General features: G+C 35.1%; 1 protein-coding gene and 1 long non-coding RNA gene across 5 annotated transcripts in view; one reads left to right on the top strand and one right to left on the bottom strand.

Moving 5' to 3' along the window:
* The window catches only part of PLA2G4A (phospholipase A2 group IVA), a 166459-nt gene that overhangs the window by 115926 nt on the left and 34730 nt on the right, over positions 1-15803 (top strand). For all 3 annotated transcript variants that reach the window (XM_054450808.2, XM_054450818.2, XM_054450827.2), the window contains 4 exons: positions 2251-2388; positions 2483-2575; positions 6270-6341; positions 11710-11952. In XM_054450808.2, coding sequence (XP_054306783.1) covers positions 2251-2388; positions 2483-2575; positions 6270-6341; positions 11710-11952 — 546 coding nt within the window. The remainder of the gene's footprint in view (positions 1-2250; positions 2389-2482; positions 2576-6269; positions 6342-11709; positions 11953-15803) is intronic.
* Positions 15524-15803, bottom strand: part of LOC134737713 (uncharacterized) — an 86819-nt gene continuing 86539 nt past the window's right edge. For both annotated transcript variants that reach the window (XR_010122884.1, XR_010122885.1), the window contains exon 3: positions 15524-15791. This is a non-coding gene — a long non-coding RNA (uncharacterized LOC134737713). The remainder of the gene's footprint in view (positions 15792-15803) is intronic.

Genomic DNA, 15803 nt, shown 5'->3' with positions numbered 1-15803 from the left:
TCAAGAAGAGATCGCTAGAAAAGTAGGAACCAGGAAATTGTTATGCCTCAGTTCCCATGATAGGGCTGTGAAATTGAGAGATAGGAAATTACTTGTATGTATACAGGAATTTTCCTAACAGCCTCTGATTCATTGCTAGTTATGTCTCACAAACTCCATGTAAATCATTTGTAAATCATACCACTTTCTGATGAAGAATATATGTACCATTTGGCTTTGACATATAATGAATTACAATGTTATCAAAATTGTGATTTCATCACTTCCTTCATGAAAGGAGGGTGTTGTGACCTACCATTGAACAAACAATAAATATAGATCCACAATTCCTTTTCCAAACCTTTGGTGACATGTGTTTTAGAATTCAAAATGTTTGGATTTTAGAGATCTAAAGATACTCATATTGTGTATTACCTAATACCCCAGTGGGTTCTTATAATCAAACAGTGATATTTCTCCAATAGGATATATAAATATCCACATTGAGTGGGATAAATGAATTATAAGAGCTCCCACTGACATTCAAGCCTGATTTCTCACTAAATGAATTCAGATCAGATTTTACCACCAAATGAATAACAAAGAAGCTTATGAATTTTTGAATTGTTTGGATTTTGTATTGTTGGATAAGATATTACAGACATATCATAATTTCAGAAAGAGAAAAACTAGAAAAAAAATGAAGTGGGACAGAGAATTATGAGTTGGGCAGGGATGGATGATGTTGGGATTTTAAAATGGACCGTCAGCAAAGACCCTAAAATAAAGATTAAGTAGGAGCAAGCATTATAACTGCAGAAGGGAATAGCAAGTGTAAGGTGCTGAAGTGGGAATGAACTTGACTTCTTTGAGGAACAGCAAGAAGATCTGTGCTGTGCGGCTGAAGTGAAGTGGGATACGCAAGACAAAATGTGATAGAACATTGTTAGGAGGGATGTGGTCACATCTCACAGGGAGTGGGATCTAGGCCAGAACGGAATCTTGTAGGCCCTGTTTTTATTTTCAGTGTAATGGGAAGCTTTCAGATGACACTGGTGTGCTGTGATTTATATTTTTAAAGATTTATTCTGGCTATGGGATATCAAAAAGATAACAGGTGAACAGAGTAGAAGCATTTTAGGAGGCTATTGTGGAGATCCAGGAGAGAGAATACAGCAATTTGTATCAGTATGATCACAGTGGACAAATGAATAAGTGACCAGGTTCTAAACATACCTCGTGATAGAGCCTACAGCACTTGATTTTTCCTGTGTAAGCTATAAGGGAAAGAGCATCAAGGATAATCCTAAAGTGAGTAGTAGCATGAATAATAGTACCATTTACCAACGAGAAGAATGAAGGAGTTGCAAATGTAGAAAATGGGAATCAGAAACCAGGAGTTCTTGCTGAAGACATCAAGATGCAGATGATTATTAGACATAGTTGTAGCCATGGGAATACATGAAACACAAAGTGGCTACTATTTATTGAGCAATTAAAATGTGCTATGTCCTCTTCTAAGCTCCTTACATTTCTTAACTCAGTGGATCTTCAAAACAATCCTACACACTATCTACTTGTGATATGTGATTTTATTCACATTTTATAGATTAGGGACGTAAGACAGAGAGAGAATAATACCCAAGTCAGTAAGCACAGCTCATAAGCAGCAAAATAGGATTTGATCCCAGACAGTCCAGCTCCAGAGCCCCCGCTCTTAGACAGTGTACGTCTCTGGCACTATTACCATGTTTTTCTAAGGCATTCAACCTAAAAACTTTGTATTGCAATCTTGTGGAGTTAGAATAGATGGTTAGTGAGCAAAATTGAAGTGAAGGTGAAGAAAAGATAAATGTTAGAAAACATTTTATTTCATTTTAATAAACTGTTTGAATTGTTTAAAAGAGTTTAATTTATTCTGTGTGCTCCATGAAATTTATATCTAGTTAGCAGTTTTCAGTTTCCTATTCTATAGAAAGAAAACTGACTTCAAAAAGACATCTGAGATTTTAAATAGAAAAGTGCATCTAATTTCTGCAAATTAGAAGGGATCTTTTTGCATTGTCTTGTCTTATTCACCTCTAAGCGTTTTCCCCCCAACTTCTACACAATGTCATATACATAATGGGCATTTGGCTAATGTTTTCATTTTGATATTTTAAATAAGTGAATGAGAATAAGCATAACATTATTAGAGTGATCATTAATTGTGCACACCATGCCGTAGCATTTTCCTATTAATGGATTGCCTTGTTTTTAAAATACTTTCAGATTGGGTTGAATTTAGTCCATACGAAATTGGCATGGCTAAATATGGTACTTTTATGGCTCCTGACTTATTTGGAAGCAAATTTTTTATGGGAACAGTCGTTAAGAAGTATGAAGAAAACCCCTTGCATTTCTTAATGGGTAAGTGATCAAAATAAAAATATATCACTGACTTGTTTGACTATTTTGAAACCTGGTACCTTTTAAGTTATTTTCTGTTTCTGCTTTATTTTAGGTGTCTGGGGCAGTGCCTTTTCCATATTGTTCAACAGAGTTTTGGGCGTTTCTGGTTCACAAAGCAGAGGCTCCACAATGGAGGAAGAATTAGGTATCCTAAAGATATGCTTACATTGATACAAATCTTGCTACATTGATAAAGTTTATTGACATATATAGAGAGAATATTAAATCTTTGTAAATATTTCAATTATTCTAAATTTATTAATAATTTGGTTGAATCAATCTAAATATTTCCTAAAAATAATATGTAAGTTACTTCTTAAGTATTGTTTTGACACTGAGGTTATAAAACTCATAAAAATCATTGATTCCTAAGAGTAATTATTAATAGAACACATTTCTATTCCTTTTTTGCATTATACTGCTAAACATACTATTTTTATTAGAAAGTCCTCTTTTTATCAAATAAGAATAGCTTTTTAAAGATTAGATTCACCAACAGCTAAATATAATGTACCACTGAAGTTTATGCTTGTCACAGTTTATTTAACCCTTAAATATTAACTCACCGGAATTCTGTTAGCATCTTATACTAATCTATACCCAAAAGAAGGAAAAAAATCAAATCACCTCTAGTACACTTAAACTAATGATTTTCATTAAATCTAACCCATTGGCCTATAATAAATTACGAATATTTACAAAACCTGAGAAAGTAGACAATCTCAATTGGGGACCAGTGGTTTTCATTCATTGTAAGAATGCCATAGAAACATGTTTCCTTAAATTAATAAATTTGACTTAAAGCAAACAAAAAATTTACATTCAGCTTCTTCCAAAAGCCTTTCCACCTGTATTTTGATCAACATTAATTTTTGTTTTGACTGTTTTGACTGATAGCATAAAGAAATGGTGGCATGCTAAATCTGAATTCGGAGCCATAACAGCAGGGACCTGGGAGAAGTGCCTGATGAACTATCAGCACAACTACCTACTATCTCTTCTCTATCTTGGAAGTAGCACAGATCTATCTGAGAACAAAGAAGTCGACAGAATAATATTGATGACTTTTTAAATAATTAATTTATTTGAAGAATGCTTGCATACAAAAAGCTTACTGCAGGAATTTTAAACAAGCTGTCCTTGGTTATCCCAGGCAATGTCAGTTGATTTAATTAAGTTTGCATGCAAAAGAGAATACAATTGTAACATTAATTGGAACATTAAGTTGGCTTATAAGCAGTATTTCCACTGCTCCTACAATTGATTTTAGTTATTTGATAATTTATTTAATATTTGTATTTAGTGTGGTAAACTCCTGTAGTTCATAATATTTTCAAGAGTGTCATTTGTATTTTTGTTAGTTCTTAATGAATAATGGAAAAGTTATCTTATAATTTCATTGGAGCCAAAGATTTTAAAATAAAAATAAAAACAAACACACAAATAAGACACCTTGTGTTTGTTTATTTTCTGTCCTCTGATCATCACCCAGTTAATGAGCAAACAAGGTAGGTGGCACTCATGAGCCTGCTGTGACATTTACCACGGGGCACATTCTCTTAATAGTAACTGCAAGGCAACGTGTATAATGATAAAATGATCTTACTTGATTTCTTTTAATGAACATTACATCTCAGATTAATGTCCTGTTCCCAACTCTTTGTGGAAATAACAAACTCTTTCTCTAAATTATGTGAAGACTTTAGAAAAAAAAAAAAAGAAGAAGAAAGAGAAGATCACATATTGAGGCTTGCTTCCTGTACCCCTCTGTTGAATAATCCAGATAACCTAGGGTTTGTTGTTTTTTCTTCTTAAGGCAGGAAGAGAATAGGACTGAAATAACAGATCTGAATGTGGGTGAGACAGTGGCTAAAAGCCAAGGAAAAGGAGGAGGTTTATACTAGGTAGTTTTGAGAAGGTTCTTTGTTGAGAAGTTTCTTTAGAGGCCGGCAGTCTGGCAGCTTATTGACTCGGACTGTGTGTCAGACTGAGGGGGAATATCGTGTATGTGTGATCCGCCAGTCGGCAGGAAGCATGTTACCTCAGATTAAGTAAGGATTTCCAGAAATGAAACCAGAGAGGTGACCAAGAGGACTCTGAGGACTCCTGGTGACTACTCTATCCTTTGGCCGACTGAAGTCTACCTCCTAAAGGAGTGTTCAGAGATGATTTTTACTTTTTTGTTTTCTTCCTTCTGAAGAAAGACTTTAAGGTAAATTGGGCTACAATCAGGTAACTCTGAATGAAGTTATTTACTCTCTAAGGAGTTTTGAATGAATGTGAAAAATTTACACTTTTGAGGGATGGAGTTGTACATTATACTAGGATGGAAAATATGTAAATTCAGAATAGTTAGCTATTCATATCATGAAGTCTTTCTTACAAATAAGACAGTATTTTGGTGAACTATTTTCTTAAACTATCATATGTGACAGAAAGAAAGAAAGGAAAGAAAGATAGAAGAAAGAAAGAAGAAAAAGAAGGAAAAAGAAAGAGAGAGAAAGAAGGAAGGAAGGAAGGAAAGAAGGAAGGAAGAAAGGAAGAAAGAAGGAAAGGAAGAAAGAAAGAAATAAGGAAAGAAAGAAAGAAATAAGGAAAGAAAGAAAGGCAATAGAAAGAAAGAAAATACTTAAGGAAGGAAAAGAAAATAAATGTAGGACTAGAAACACACCTAATGTATATGGCACCTGGGATCGATCATTTCTTAACATCTCCCACACCTCCATGTAACAAAATTACTATTGATGATAGCCATGAAATGAAACTAATAATATTAGCTTGTGAACATTTTATCAAATTTTTTATGTATAATCATGCCAGTAAAAACTTAAAAAAAAATGTCAATCCATTGCCTTAAGCATTTATTAACCCTTCCATTACTAACTCTTGCTCATTCACGCACATTTTACTTGAAAAAAGACAACTAGGCTGGGCACTGTAGCTCACACCGGTAATCCCAGTTTTTTGGGAGGCCAAGGAAGGAGGATCACTTGAGTCCAGGAGTTTGAGACCAGCCTAGGCAATAGAGTGAGACTTCATTTCTGCCAAAAAAAAAAAAAATTAAAAAAATTAGCCAAGCATGATGGCCCATGCCTATAGTCCCAGCTACTCAGGAGGCTAAGGTGGAACGGTTGCTCGAGCCCAGAGGCAGAGGTTGAAGTGAGCAGAGATCATGCCACTGCAGGCCAGCCTGGGTAACCATTTAAAAAAACATAAAGAAGAAAGATAACTAGTTATTATGCTAGAATTTACTGCTGTCTTTGTTTTAAGGATTTCTGGTTGTTATTTTAGTTTTTATAACTGCTCTCTTAATATGTTCTGCAGGAAGCACAAATTCTTGACACCAAAAGGTGAATTTCAACTGACAATTTTCAATATTATTGAAAGTCAAAAGATAATTTATGTTAGTATCTTTCATTCATTTTAAGAAAACTGTCTTGTAGCTCACCTATAGATTTTGGTTTTATCCTTTATCTTCATAAACACCACTTAAAAATATCCAATAAAGAAAAAGCCATATTTTTTGGTATAACAAGGAGCTTCCTATAATCAAGTTGTTATTTTTGTCAGAATTATGATAAACATAAAATTATCCTCTTTAAATCATGAATGAATAAATATAAACTAATTTTTCATGTCCCAGGAAATTTTGTTTTCAGTGAGAAATCTGAAAACATGATTAAATCTAATAAATCTAGAATTATTAAATGGATTTAAATTTATACTAGTAGAGCTAGTAGATCTCACTCTGTGGTTTTGCTCAGATTACCTTTTAATAATAAATTTAATTGTTAATTTTGACACCTGAAATGCTTCATTTTTTTGTTTTCTTTTCACAGAAAATATTACAACAAAGCATATTGTGAGTAATGATAGCTCGGACAGTGACGACGAATCACATGAACCCAAAGGTGAGTGAGCCGGAAACTTTTCTGGCCGAGATCCATGAGGAAAGGATATGAACACTTTGTCTGATTTTCTCACTCAAGATGCTGATTGTAATCTTCACTTCAGACACGGAAGTGATAAAATTGTAGCTTTCTATTGAGAGAGAGGATTGCATATTGCATGTCTAATAAAATAGGCAGCACATATAGATCCCTAATTTATTTTGTTTTAATACCTCAAAAATACTATAAGTTGAACAGATGAACAGATCCAAGATGGTAGAAATGCTGAATTCTATTTTAAGTCTGATTAGAGCACTAGGCTTCTCAGCATGGTTACTGTGATTTGGGAACCTTTTTAGAAGGCTTTAAAAATTAACATTTTGTCTTTCAGAATTTTGTTATTAAGTAACATGAAAAATTATATTCTCACTCCATTCCTGACCCTTATCTCACTGGCAACACCCCCCCACTCCTTGAGAAGGGATTAGTGATGAAGTGGGGTAAAAGTATCAAGAACTTGATGCGTATATTATTTGATAGTATAAATGAGCCCTTTTACATTTTGACAAGGTAGTTTTCAGTTTGGTGTGGATCATGATAGTCAGTGATGGACTTGGGGCAGAGATAAGGTGAGGATCAGATTTGCAACAAATATGAAGGTCATATTTGTTGTAAATGTTTTGTGGTAAAATAGATTATTTTGACACAGTGTTTTGAGATAGCCATTTATAAAAATGTTCCCAATAGTTTAAAAAAAAAGCCAACAAACAAAAACAACAACAACAAAAAAAACAAAACAAAGGGAAGGCTTTATAAGAACAGGATGTATCCGTCCTATTACAGTTTGAATATGGTCATCTAGATTTTAGAAGATATTAAATGCTTTCTGGTCCAAAACTTAATTAATTCCACTAGGCATGGAAGAGCCTGTTTTATCCTTGCTTAATTATTACTAAAATTAAAATTCTTTTTTCATAGCTGGGCTATTATTTCCTCAGAAGATGTGTTTGTGTAACTTAAAGAAAAGCTGCCTTCTCTGGAGAATGTAGCTGCACAGGGCCATGGCTTGGCTAGTGTGTGGTGTCTTGCGAACATTAAAAAAGAGGATTCCCCCTGGGCAGCCAATGCTTTCATCTGGGCACGAGGCTTGGCTAGATGAGTGCAAGCTGGGTTCAGCCCTGATTTGCCCCCCTATCCTGCTGTGTTATGTAGCCCATGATCTGCCTAATCAAATAATGACCAGCAGCTTTGATCATTACGCAGGAACCCAAAAAGAACCCTGTCCTGGAAGGAAGCAAGTCTTCATCCTGGCTCCTTCATTTTTAAAATTTAGAATTTATATATATTTTAGTTGTTTAAGTCCTTTTTGTTTTGAATTTCCTTTTAATGAAGGAAGCTAGCTATTGTAAATGGGACAGCTATCATATGCCTAGCATATTTAGAATTATTTGTATATTGATTTAGGGACTACTGAGGAGACAGAATAATGGTTTCTCCATTATTAAGTATTTCTATAGATGGTCAGTACATTTGATAACCCCTACAGTACTAGCTGAGTCTTAAGGCTGAGAAGTTCAAAGACTGTTGAATATGGCTGCTTTGGTTTTAGGATCAGCCTTGCTTACAGCATGATATTTAGTATGTGGTTAAGGTTTTCTTTTCGGCTCTTAGTATTTATTTTTTCTCTTTCACATAGAGTTTTTAGAGCAGTTTTAGGCTCAAAGCAAAACTAAGCGCAAAGTACAGAGTTCCCATATGTCCCGTCCACCTTCCACCACCCCTGCCTCTCCCACTATAAACATTCCACACCAGAGTGGTACATTTGTTACAACTGATGAACTTAAATTGACATTATTATCAGTCAAAGTCCATAGTTTACAGTAGGACTCACTGTTGATGTATATTCTATGGGTTTTGACAAATATGTAATGACATATATTCATCATTATACATGTCACACACACTAGTTTCACTGCTCTAAAAATCCTGTCTCCTGCCTCTGTCCCCTGCTCCCCCAACCCGTAACAAGCACTAATCATTTTACTCTCTCCATAGTTTCGCCTTTTCCAGAATGTCATATAGTCAGAATCATACAATAATGTAGCCTTTTCAGATCTTTCACTTAGTAGCGTGCATTTAAAGTTCCTCTATGTTTTTTCTTGGCTTCATAGCTTATTTTTTTTAGCACTGAATAATATTGCATTGTCTGGTTGTGCCACAGTTTAGTTATTCATTCACCTGCTGAAGAAGGTGAACTTGGAAAACTTGAACTTTGCTTCCAAGTTTTGGACATTATGAATAAAACTGCTAGAAAAATCTATGTTCATGTTTTGGTGTAGACACAGATTTTTCAATTTATTTGGGTAAATACCATGGAGCACAATTGCTGGATCATATGGTAAGAGTATATTTAGTTTTCTAAGAAACTGCCAAATGGTCTTCCAAAGTGGCTGTACCATTTTGCATTTCCTACCAGCCATGAATGAAGTTCTTGCTGCTCCACATCTTTTAAACATTTGGTATTATCTATGCTTTGGATATTGGTCATTCTAATAGGTATGTAGTAGTATCTTTTTATTGTTTTAATTTGCATTTCTCAAATGACATTTAACTTGAAGCATCTTCTCACATGCTTATTTGCCATCTGTATTTTTTTTTTTGATGAGGTATCAGTTCAGGCCTTTGGCCCATTTTTGGATTGCGGTTATTTTCTTATTATTGAGCTTAAAGTGTTCTTTGTATGTTTTGTATTACATGTTTTAAATCAAATATGTCTGTTGCAAATAATTTCTTTCAATCTGTGGCTTGTCCTTTTATTCTCTTGAGGCTCTTTCATGTTTAGTCATATGATTTTGAGCAAAGTTTTAGGCATTTTCAGCTTTAGTTTCTTCAAACCTATCCTGGAACCATTTACCTTCTCTCACAGAATCGTTGCAATCATTAAATTAGCAAATGCATACAAAAGGGCTTTAAGTTGTAAAGGGCGATGCAAATAGAAATGTACTATTAGTGTTATGATTAATAAGCAATAAGTATCATTTATATGTTGACTGTTGGGTTTGTCCCACAAGTGATGCCATTATCAAAGGTATCCTGGTATGGAAGTGAGGGCTTATTGAATAATAAGAAGAAAAGTAAGAAGCGACAGCCCCAAAATCTTTGGAAATAATTGCGTATCTCATTTATATCCTGTGTAACTAGAGATAGAAACTGTTCACTTTAAAGCCTGGATTGTTCTAGTAAAAGACATTTTTTGTCCTGTTTGGCATTAGAAAAGTGTAAGAGTAAAAAGTAGTGTATTTGTTTTTGGTGACTATATAGTCATCTGGACTGGTTACTGAATGAAAGATCTCTTCATTTACTCAGCTCAGTTAAACAAATACCTGTGAAGATAAGCATTATAAATCATGCTACTATAAAGACACATGCACACGTATGTTTATTGTGGCACTATTCATAATAGCAAAGACTTGGAACCAACCCAAATGTCCATTGTGATAGACTGGATTAAGACAATGTGGCAAATATATACCATGGAATACTATACAGCCATAAAAAAGGATGAGTTCATGTCCTTTGCAGGGACATGCATGAAGCTGGAAACCATCATTCTCAGCAAACTATCACAAAGACAGAAAACCAAACACCACATATTCTCACTTGTAGGTGGGAATTAAACAATAGAACACTTGGACACAGGGTGGGGAACATCACACACCGGGGCCTGTCAGGGTGTGGGGGGCTGGGGGAGGGATAGCATTAGGAGAAATACCTAATGTAAATGATGAGTTGATGGGTGCAGCAAACCAACATGACACATGTATACCTATGTATCAAACCTGCACGTTGTGCACATGTACCCTAAAACTTAAACTATAATAAAATATATATTTATTACGGTTTTATGTATGTTTAGTTTACATTTATTGGAAATTATGAAGCTGACTATAGAATCTCTTTTTTTCTCTTTATTTCAACACACACACACACACAATCACACACACGTACACACACAGTTTTATAAATGCATGAATATTTATATACAGGGTTCCCAGAAATCAGAAAATAATGGGGTTTAGGCAGGTGAAGTTATACAGTACCATAAATTATTCTTTGATTTTGATTATGAATAAATAAGATTGATGATGATGATGATGCTTCTGCTGCTGCTGCTACAACTGTTTCTGCTGAAAAAAAAAAAAAAAAAAAGAATTTAATATGAGCCAGGCATTTTTCTGAGAACATTACATAGATGCACAAACACAGTTAATTCTCACAACTTTAGGAGGTTTATCAATGAGAAAATGGAGGAAGAGACGGGGAAAGTAACTAGAAAATAGTGGAGAGAGGGTTGGCACCCAAGGATTCTCATTCTGGAGCCAGTGCTATAAATGACCATACAATATAGTTTCCCAGGAGTAATAGTGTATGCATAGGTTTTAAGGAAAAAGTCATTTAAAACTGCTTCTTTGGGATGATTGCTGAATTTTAAAATGTTCAGGCGTTTGTTTAAATTAAAGGCTTTTAAATCCCCAAACTTTATAAGCAAGGATGAAATGACAGGTCGTAAGATCAATAGGTCATAAGGGTGTTTATTGAGTAGCAAATATATGTTGAATCCTTTAGCTCTCTCTCCTCATTTTGCAGAAATCCTGAATGTTTGTTAAACAGGATAAGATTTCTTAAGGTAACTTAAGAAATGTAGAGGATAGAATTAACCAGTGGATTTTCTGTGTGTAAGTTATATGTGTGCATGCAAGTGTGTGCACTTGAAGCCAGAGAAAAGGAAGAAAGCAATTCAGGAAAGAAGGAAAGGGGGAAAATGAAAGAAATTTACCTGGAAATCTGAGCACAGACCAAGTGGCACTGTCAAGAATATACCCTTTACACGCACTATAGGTAAAAGGTGAACTAAGAACAACTTAAGAACAAAAATGATTAACTGCAATATTAATTTAGGCAAATAAACATGTTAAACCAAATAGAGCTTCATTGTTAATTTTAACATTCAATTATCCAAAGAAGATCCTCTTTTTTTTTTAAGACAGAATCTTGCTCTGTCATCAGGCTGGAGTGCAGTGATGAGATATCAGCTCACTGCAACCTCCGCCTCCCGGGTTCAAGCGATTATCCTGCCTCAGCCTCCCGAGTAGCTGGGACTACAGGTGCACGCCACCATGCCCAGCTAATTTTTTTTTTTATATATTTTTAGGAGAGACGGGGTTTCACCTTGTTGGCCAGGATGGTCTCGATCTCTTGACCTCATGATCCGCCCGCCTCGGCCTCCCAAAGTGCTAGGATTACAGGTGTGAGCCACCGTGCCCGGCCCAAAGATCCCTTTTTAAACATGCATTTTGGAGTTGTATAGTGACCTTTTATTTTTCCCTAGGCACTGAAAATGAAGATGCTGGAAGTGACTATCAAAGTGATAATCAAGCAAGTTGGATTCATCGTATGATAATGGCCTTGGTGAGTGATTCAGCTTTATTCAATACCAGAGAAGGACGTGCTGGGAAGGTACACAACTTCATGCTGGGCTTGAATCTCAATACATCTTATCCACTGTCTCCTTTGAGTGACTTTGCCACACAGGACTCCTTTGATGATGATGAACTGGATGCAGCTGTAGCAGGTAAGTGTACAAAATATAATCAGTGGGAGCTAATGCAGGAGATCTTTATTCCTTCTCTGGAGAGAAGCATTTTAATTATTATTAACACTTACTCATTTATTCTCAGTTATTACAACCTGCATTTAATGTGTGAAGGGCTTCACATGACTAGGATTTTTTTTTTGTTGTTTGTTTGTTTGTATTTTTGAGACAGGGTCTCACCCATTCGCCCAGGCTGCAGTGCAGTGGCACAATCATGGCTCACCGCATCCTTAAATTCCTGGGCTGCAGCAATCCTCCTGCCTCAGCTTCCTGAGTAGCTGGGACTACAGGTGCACACCACCATACCCAGCTAATTTTTGTAGTTTTTGTAGAGACAGGTTTTTGCCGTGTTGCCCAAGCTGGTATCAAACTCCTGGGCTCAAGTGATCCTCCTACCTTGGCCTCCCAAAGTGCTGGGACTGCAGGTGTGAGTCACTGTACCTGGCCTGGATTTTTTTTTAAAGAAAAATTTACATTGGATAGGAAATGGCCTAGACATGTCAGTATAGAAAATTTTCATTAAAAATATTGAGGAGGACGGCCGGGGAGCAGTGGCTCACTCCTGTAATCCTAGCACTTTGGGAGGCCAAGACTGGTGGATTACCCAAGCTCAGGAGTTCGAGAGCAGCCTGGGCAACATGGTGAAATCCCGTCTCTACTAAGTAATCCCAGCTACTCAGGAGGCTGAAGCACAAGAATTGCTTGAACCTGGGAGGCAGACATTGCAGTGAGCCAATATTGCGCCACTGCACTCCAGCCTGGGCAACAAAGTGAAGCTCTGTCTCAAAAAAATAAAAAATAAAAAAAATATTGAGGGAGACATTAGATCTTCTCTGTACTGGTCGCAGTTCAGCTGCAGAAATTTGGAAACTATTTCCTATTTTCTGAAAGGGATTTAAAGAAGGGAATTAGGTGCTTATAAAATTGTTCCAAACCTTTGGGGAGCAAGCTTTAGGCTGAGCTTTCAGGAATGGTTCAAAAACCACTTCAGAATCATCCCCACAAATGTGTTGGCAACTGTGCTTGGCAGTAGAAATAGTGGAAATGTAGCTTCTGTCTCATTTTCTTTTTTCAGATTTTATGTGACTGTTTCTCTTTGGCAGAGGCCAGGTCTCAGGAGAACTGGAGCTGCAAGGGAATCTGGCAAACACATTCTTAGCCTGACTCCCTAGTGCAACACAGGGCTTGAGTAAGCCAGCCTGTAGTGTTCACTAGGCTATTGGAACTATCTCTCCAGTTCTCAGAAAGGTTAGGTAACTTTCTTAAAACTGCCCAGCAAGAACCTTGTCACTTTCAGGTTTGTCACTTAGCCAGATCCTCAAGAATAATTCCCTTTGGTCTTCAGTTCCATGCCTGTTGTAGATTTAAAGTTAAACTTGCTTTGGTGACCAATCAACACGCAATAATTTTTTGGTGATAATTCTGTCATCTTAAATTTTTATATTTCACCACACCATCATCTTTTCCTTAATGTCCAAATGCCAGTCCTCAATGATTTATGTCTAGGGACATTTTGATTAGATGCAGTAAAAACTTAAATGGGATATTTCCAAAAAATTTTTCTACTGCCTTTTGTTTAAGCATCATACCTAGAACATACTTGTGAAATTTAGGATATAGCTTTGGATTTTGTTGTTGTTTTGGTATTGTTGTTTCTATTTGTTGCTTGACCCCTTAAAAGGTATTGCAGAAGCAAAAATGACCCCTGTTGTTTAAACAAGATTAGTGCAAGCTCATTATATTTTGTGTTATGTTTGTGTTATGTCTGATTATATACCGGTAATCCCAACAGGATTCACTATGTTATATAGCATATTAACTATTATATTAACTATAATGAAATTCTAATTGTTATAAAGTCAATATCTCTTTTTAAATTCATCCAAAATAAAAATACACTTACCCATACATTCAGTAACATTATTTTTCTTGTTTAGTCACATAACTATGCTTATTGCCATCACAATACCAATTAAATATCTCTTCTAGAAACGTATGCTTTATAGATTAATGATGATGAGCTTAAAAAAAACTACAAATTCATAGAGCATGTCGATATATAGAGAATCTTCAGTTATTTTACTCTATAGAAAGCAAAGATCAAAGAAGATAATTCTGTCATCTTTGCCTAAAATTTCTCAACAGAGCTGAGATTGGGACACAGGTTTCTTGACATTGCTTCCAAGCTTTTCCCTTGGCCACATACCATTCCCCTTAGCCCTTGGTTTTCTTAGTCATCCACTTGCTTATGTAAAAATGGAAGTTTTCTTTGTGTATACTTTATTCTATTTGTTTTACATTATTACTTGGATTGCACCAGCTCCTTATGTAGTTTTCACAGCACGAGGTCTACACTCCACATTTTAACAACTTCCTGTTAGTTTTGCAATATTTTATGTGGATTTGGTGGTGTTGGGGTTAGCAGATAAAATACAGAATACCCAGTTAGATTTGAATTTTAAATATGTATATGAATAATTTATATATAATTCTTGCAGCATTTAGGACGTACACTAAATAATTATTTGTTGATTATCTGAAATTCAAATTAAACCGGGCATCCTGTATTTTTGTAGCTAAATTTGGCAACTTTAGGATGTATGCCTCTTCCTTTTAAATTATTTTAGAAAGTTTCAGTGAGAGAGGAGGAATTTTCATCTTCCTTCTGTCTTTTGTTCATTCTTTCATTCACTTAGGTTTACTGAGTACTTATAATGTGCTTGGTTCTGCACTCCAGCCTGGGCAAGAGAGCCAGACTCCATCTCAAAAAAAAAAAAAAAAGAATATGAGTTGATTGCGGGTGTTCACATTTGGAGAATAATAGTTGTACACCACCTTGTCGACTCCTTTCTTCATTTAGTGCCCTTTGAAAGAAGAGTCATAGACAGTTTTCATAAAATAACATAAGGAAATATAAACTATCAATCATCCCCAAATATGCCATTATATAAACCAATTTTTTTGAGATACCTGAAAATGTTCTAAGCTAAAATTATTTTAAATTGATGATGTTTGGAAAGAACTTTACATTTTATTTCATTGTGTGTATTTCATTTAAATTGCATTTTATTCATTTTTATGTATTCAGTTGAAAAATGTATATGGGGTATTGATTTCATTAAAAAATTTAATTCAGTCAGTTCACAGATTCATTCAACTTTGTGCTTTACAGGCCAACATTGCTAAAAATAATTTCATTTTAGACTGAATTTACTGAATGAACTAGTGCTTTTTCAGAAAGAGTCCTTACAAAGATAGATCTGATTTACCACCCTCTGGTTATTTCCAATTTTTAGAATAATCATATGTTTGGAATGAAAAGTTAAAACATTTATCACAAATTGCGATCATTTTGGTTTATAAGGTCTTCCTTAAAATTCCTATTTTAAAGAATGCCAACTAAAACTTTTAGCCACAACTTATTTAAAACATTAATTAAGCATATTTCTTTTTAAATTTTGCAACCCCCATGCCAAAAAAAAAAAGATTTTTATCTAATCTAGATATTAGGTTGGAAAAATGTCACATTTGTTTAACCTACGATGATTTTGTTTATATAAATTAAAATGTGGGTGTTTTATAATTAAAGCAATCTCTCAAGCTAAAATCAGTAAAAGTGCGCTATTTTTGTGCCTACTACTTAACCTTGTAGACTGCATTTTGTAAACAGAAGAAATTATAATAGGATAAAATTCCCCTCGTGTTTACTGCAAAATAGTTGTGTACCTGTAGAAACAAATTTTGGAGAGCTTTTTATTAGTCATATGACTTCTTTCCTGTTTACTTTTGTGTTTATCCTACTTACTGTGACACGCCATCTGGAAATAAGA

Source organism: Pongo pygmaeus, chromosome 1, assembly GCF_028885625.2.
Source record: "Pongo pygmaeus isolate AG05252 chromosome 1, NHGRI_mPonPyg2-v2.0_pri, whole genome shotgun sequence".
Taxonomy (NCBI): Eukaryota; Metazoa; Chordata; class Mammalia; order Primates; family Hominidae; genus Pongo; species Pongo pygmaeus.
This window is presented reverse-complemented; position numbering and strand designations above follow the sequence as displayed.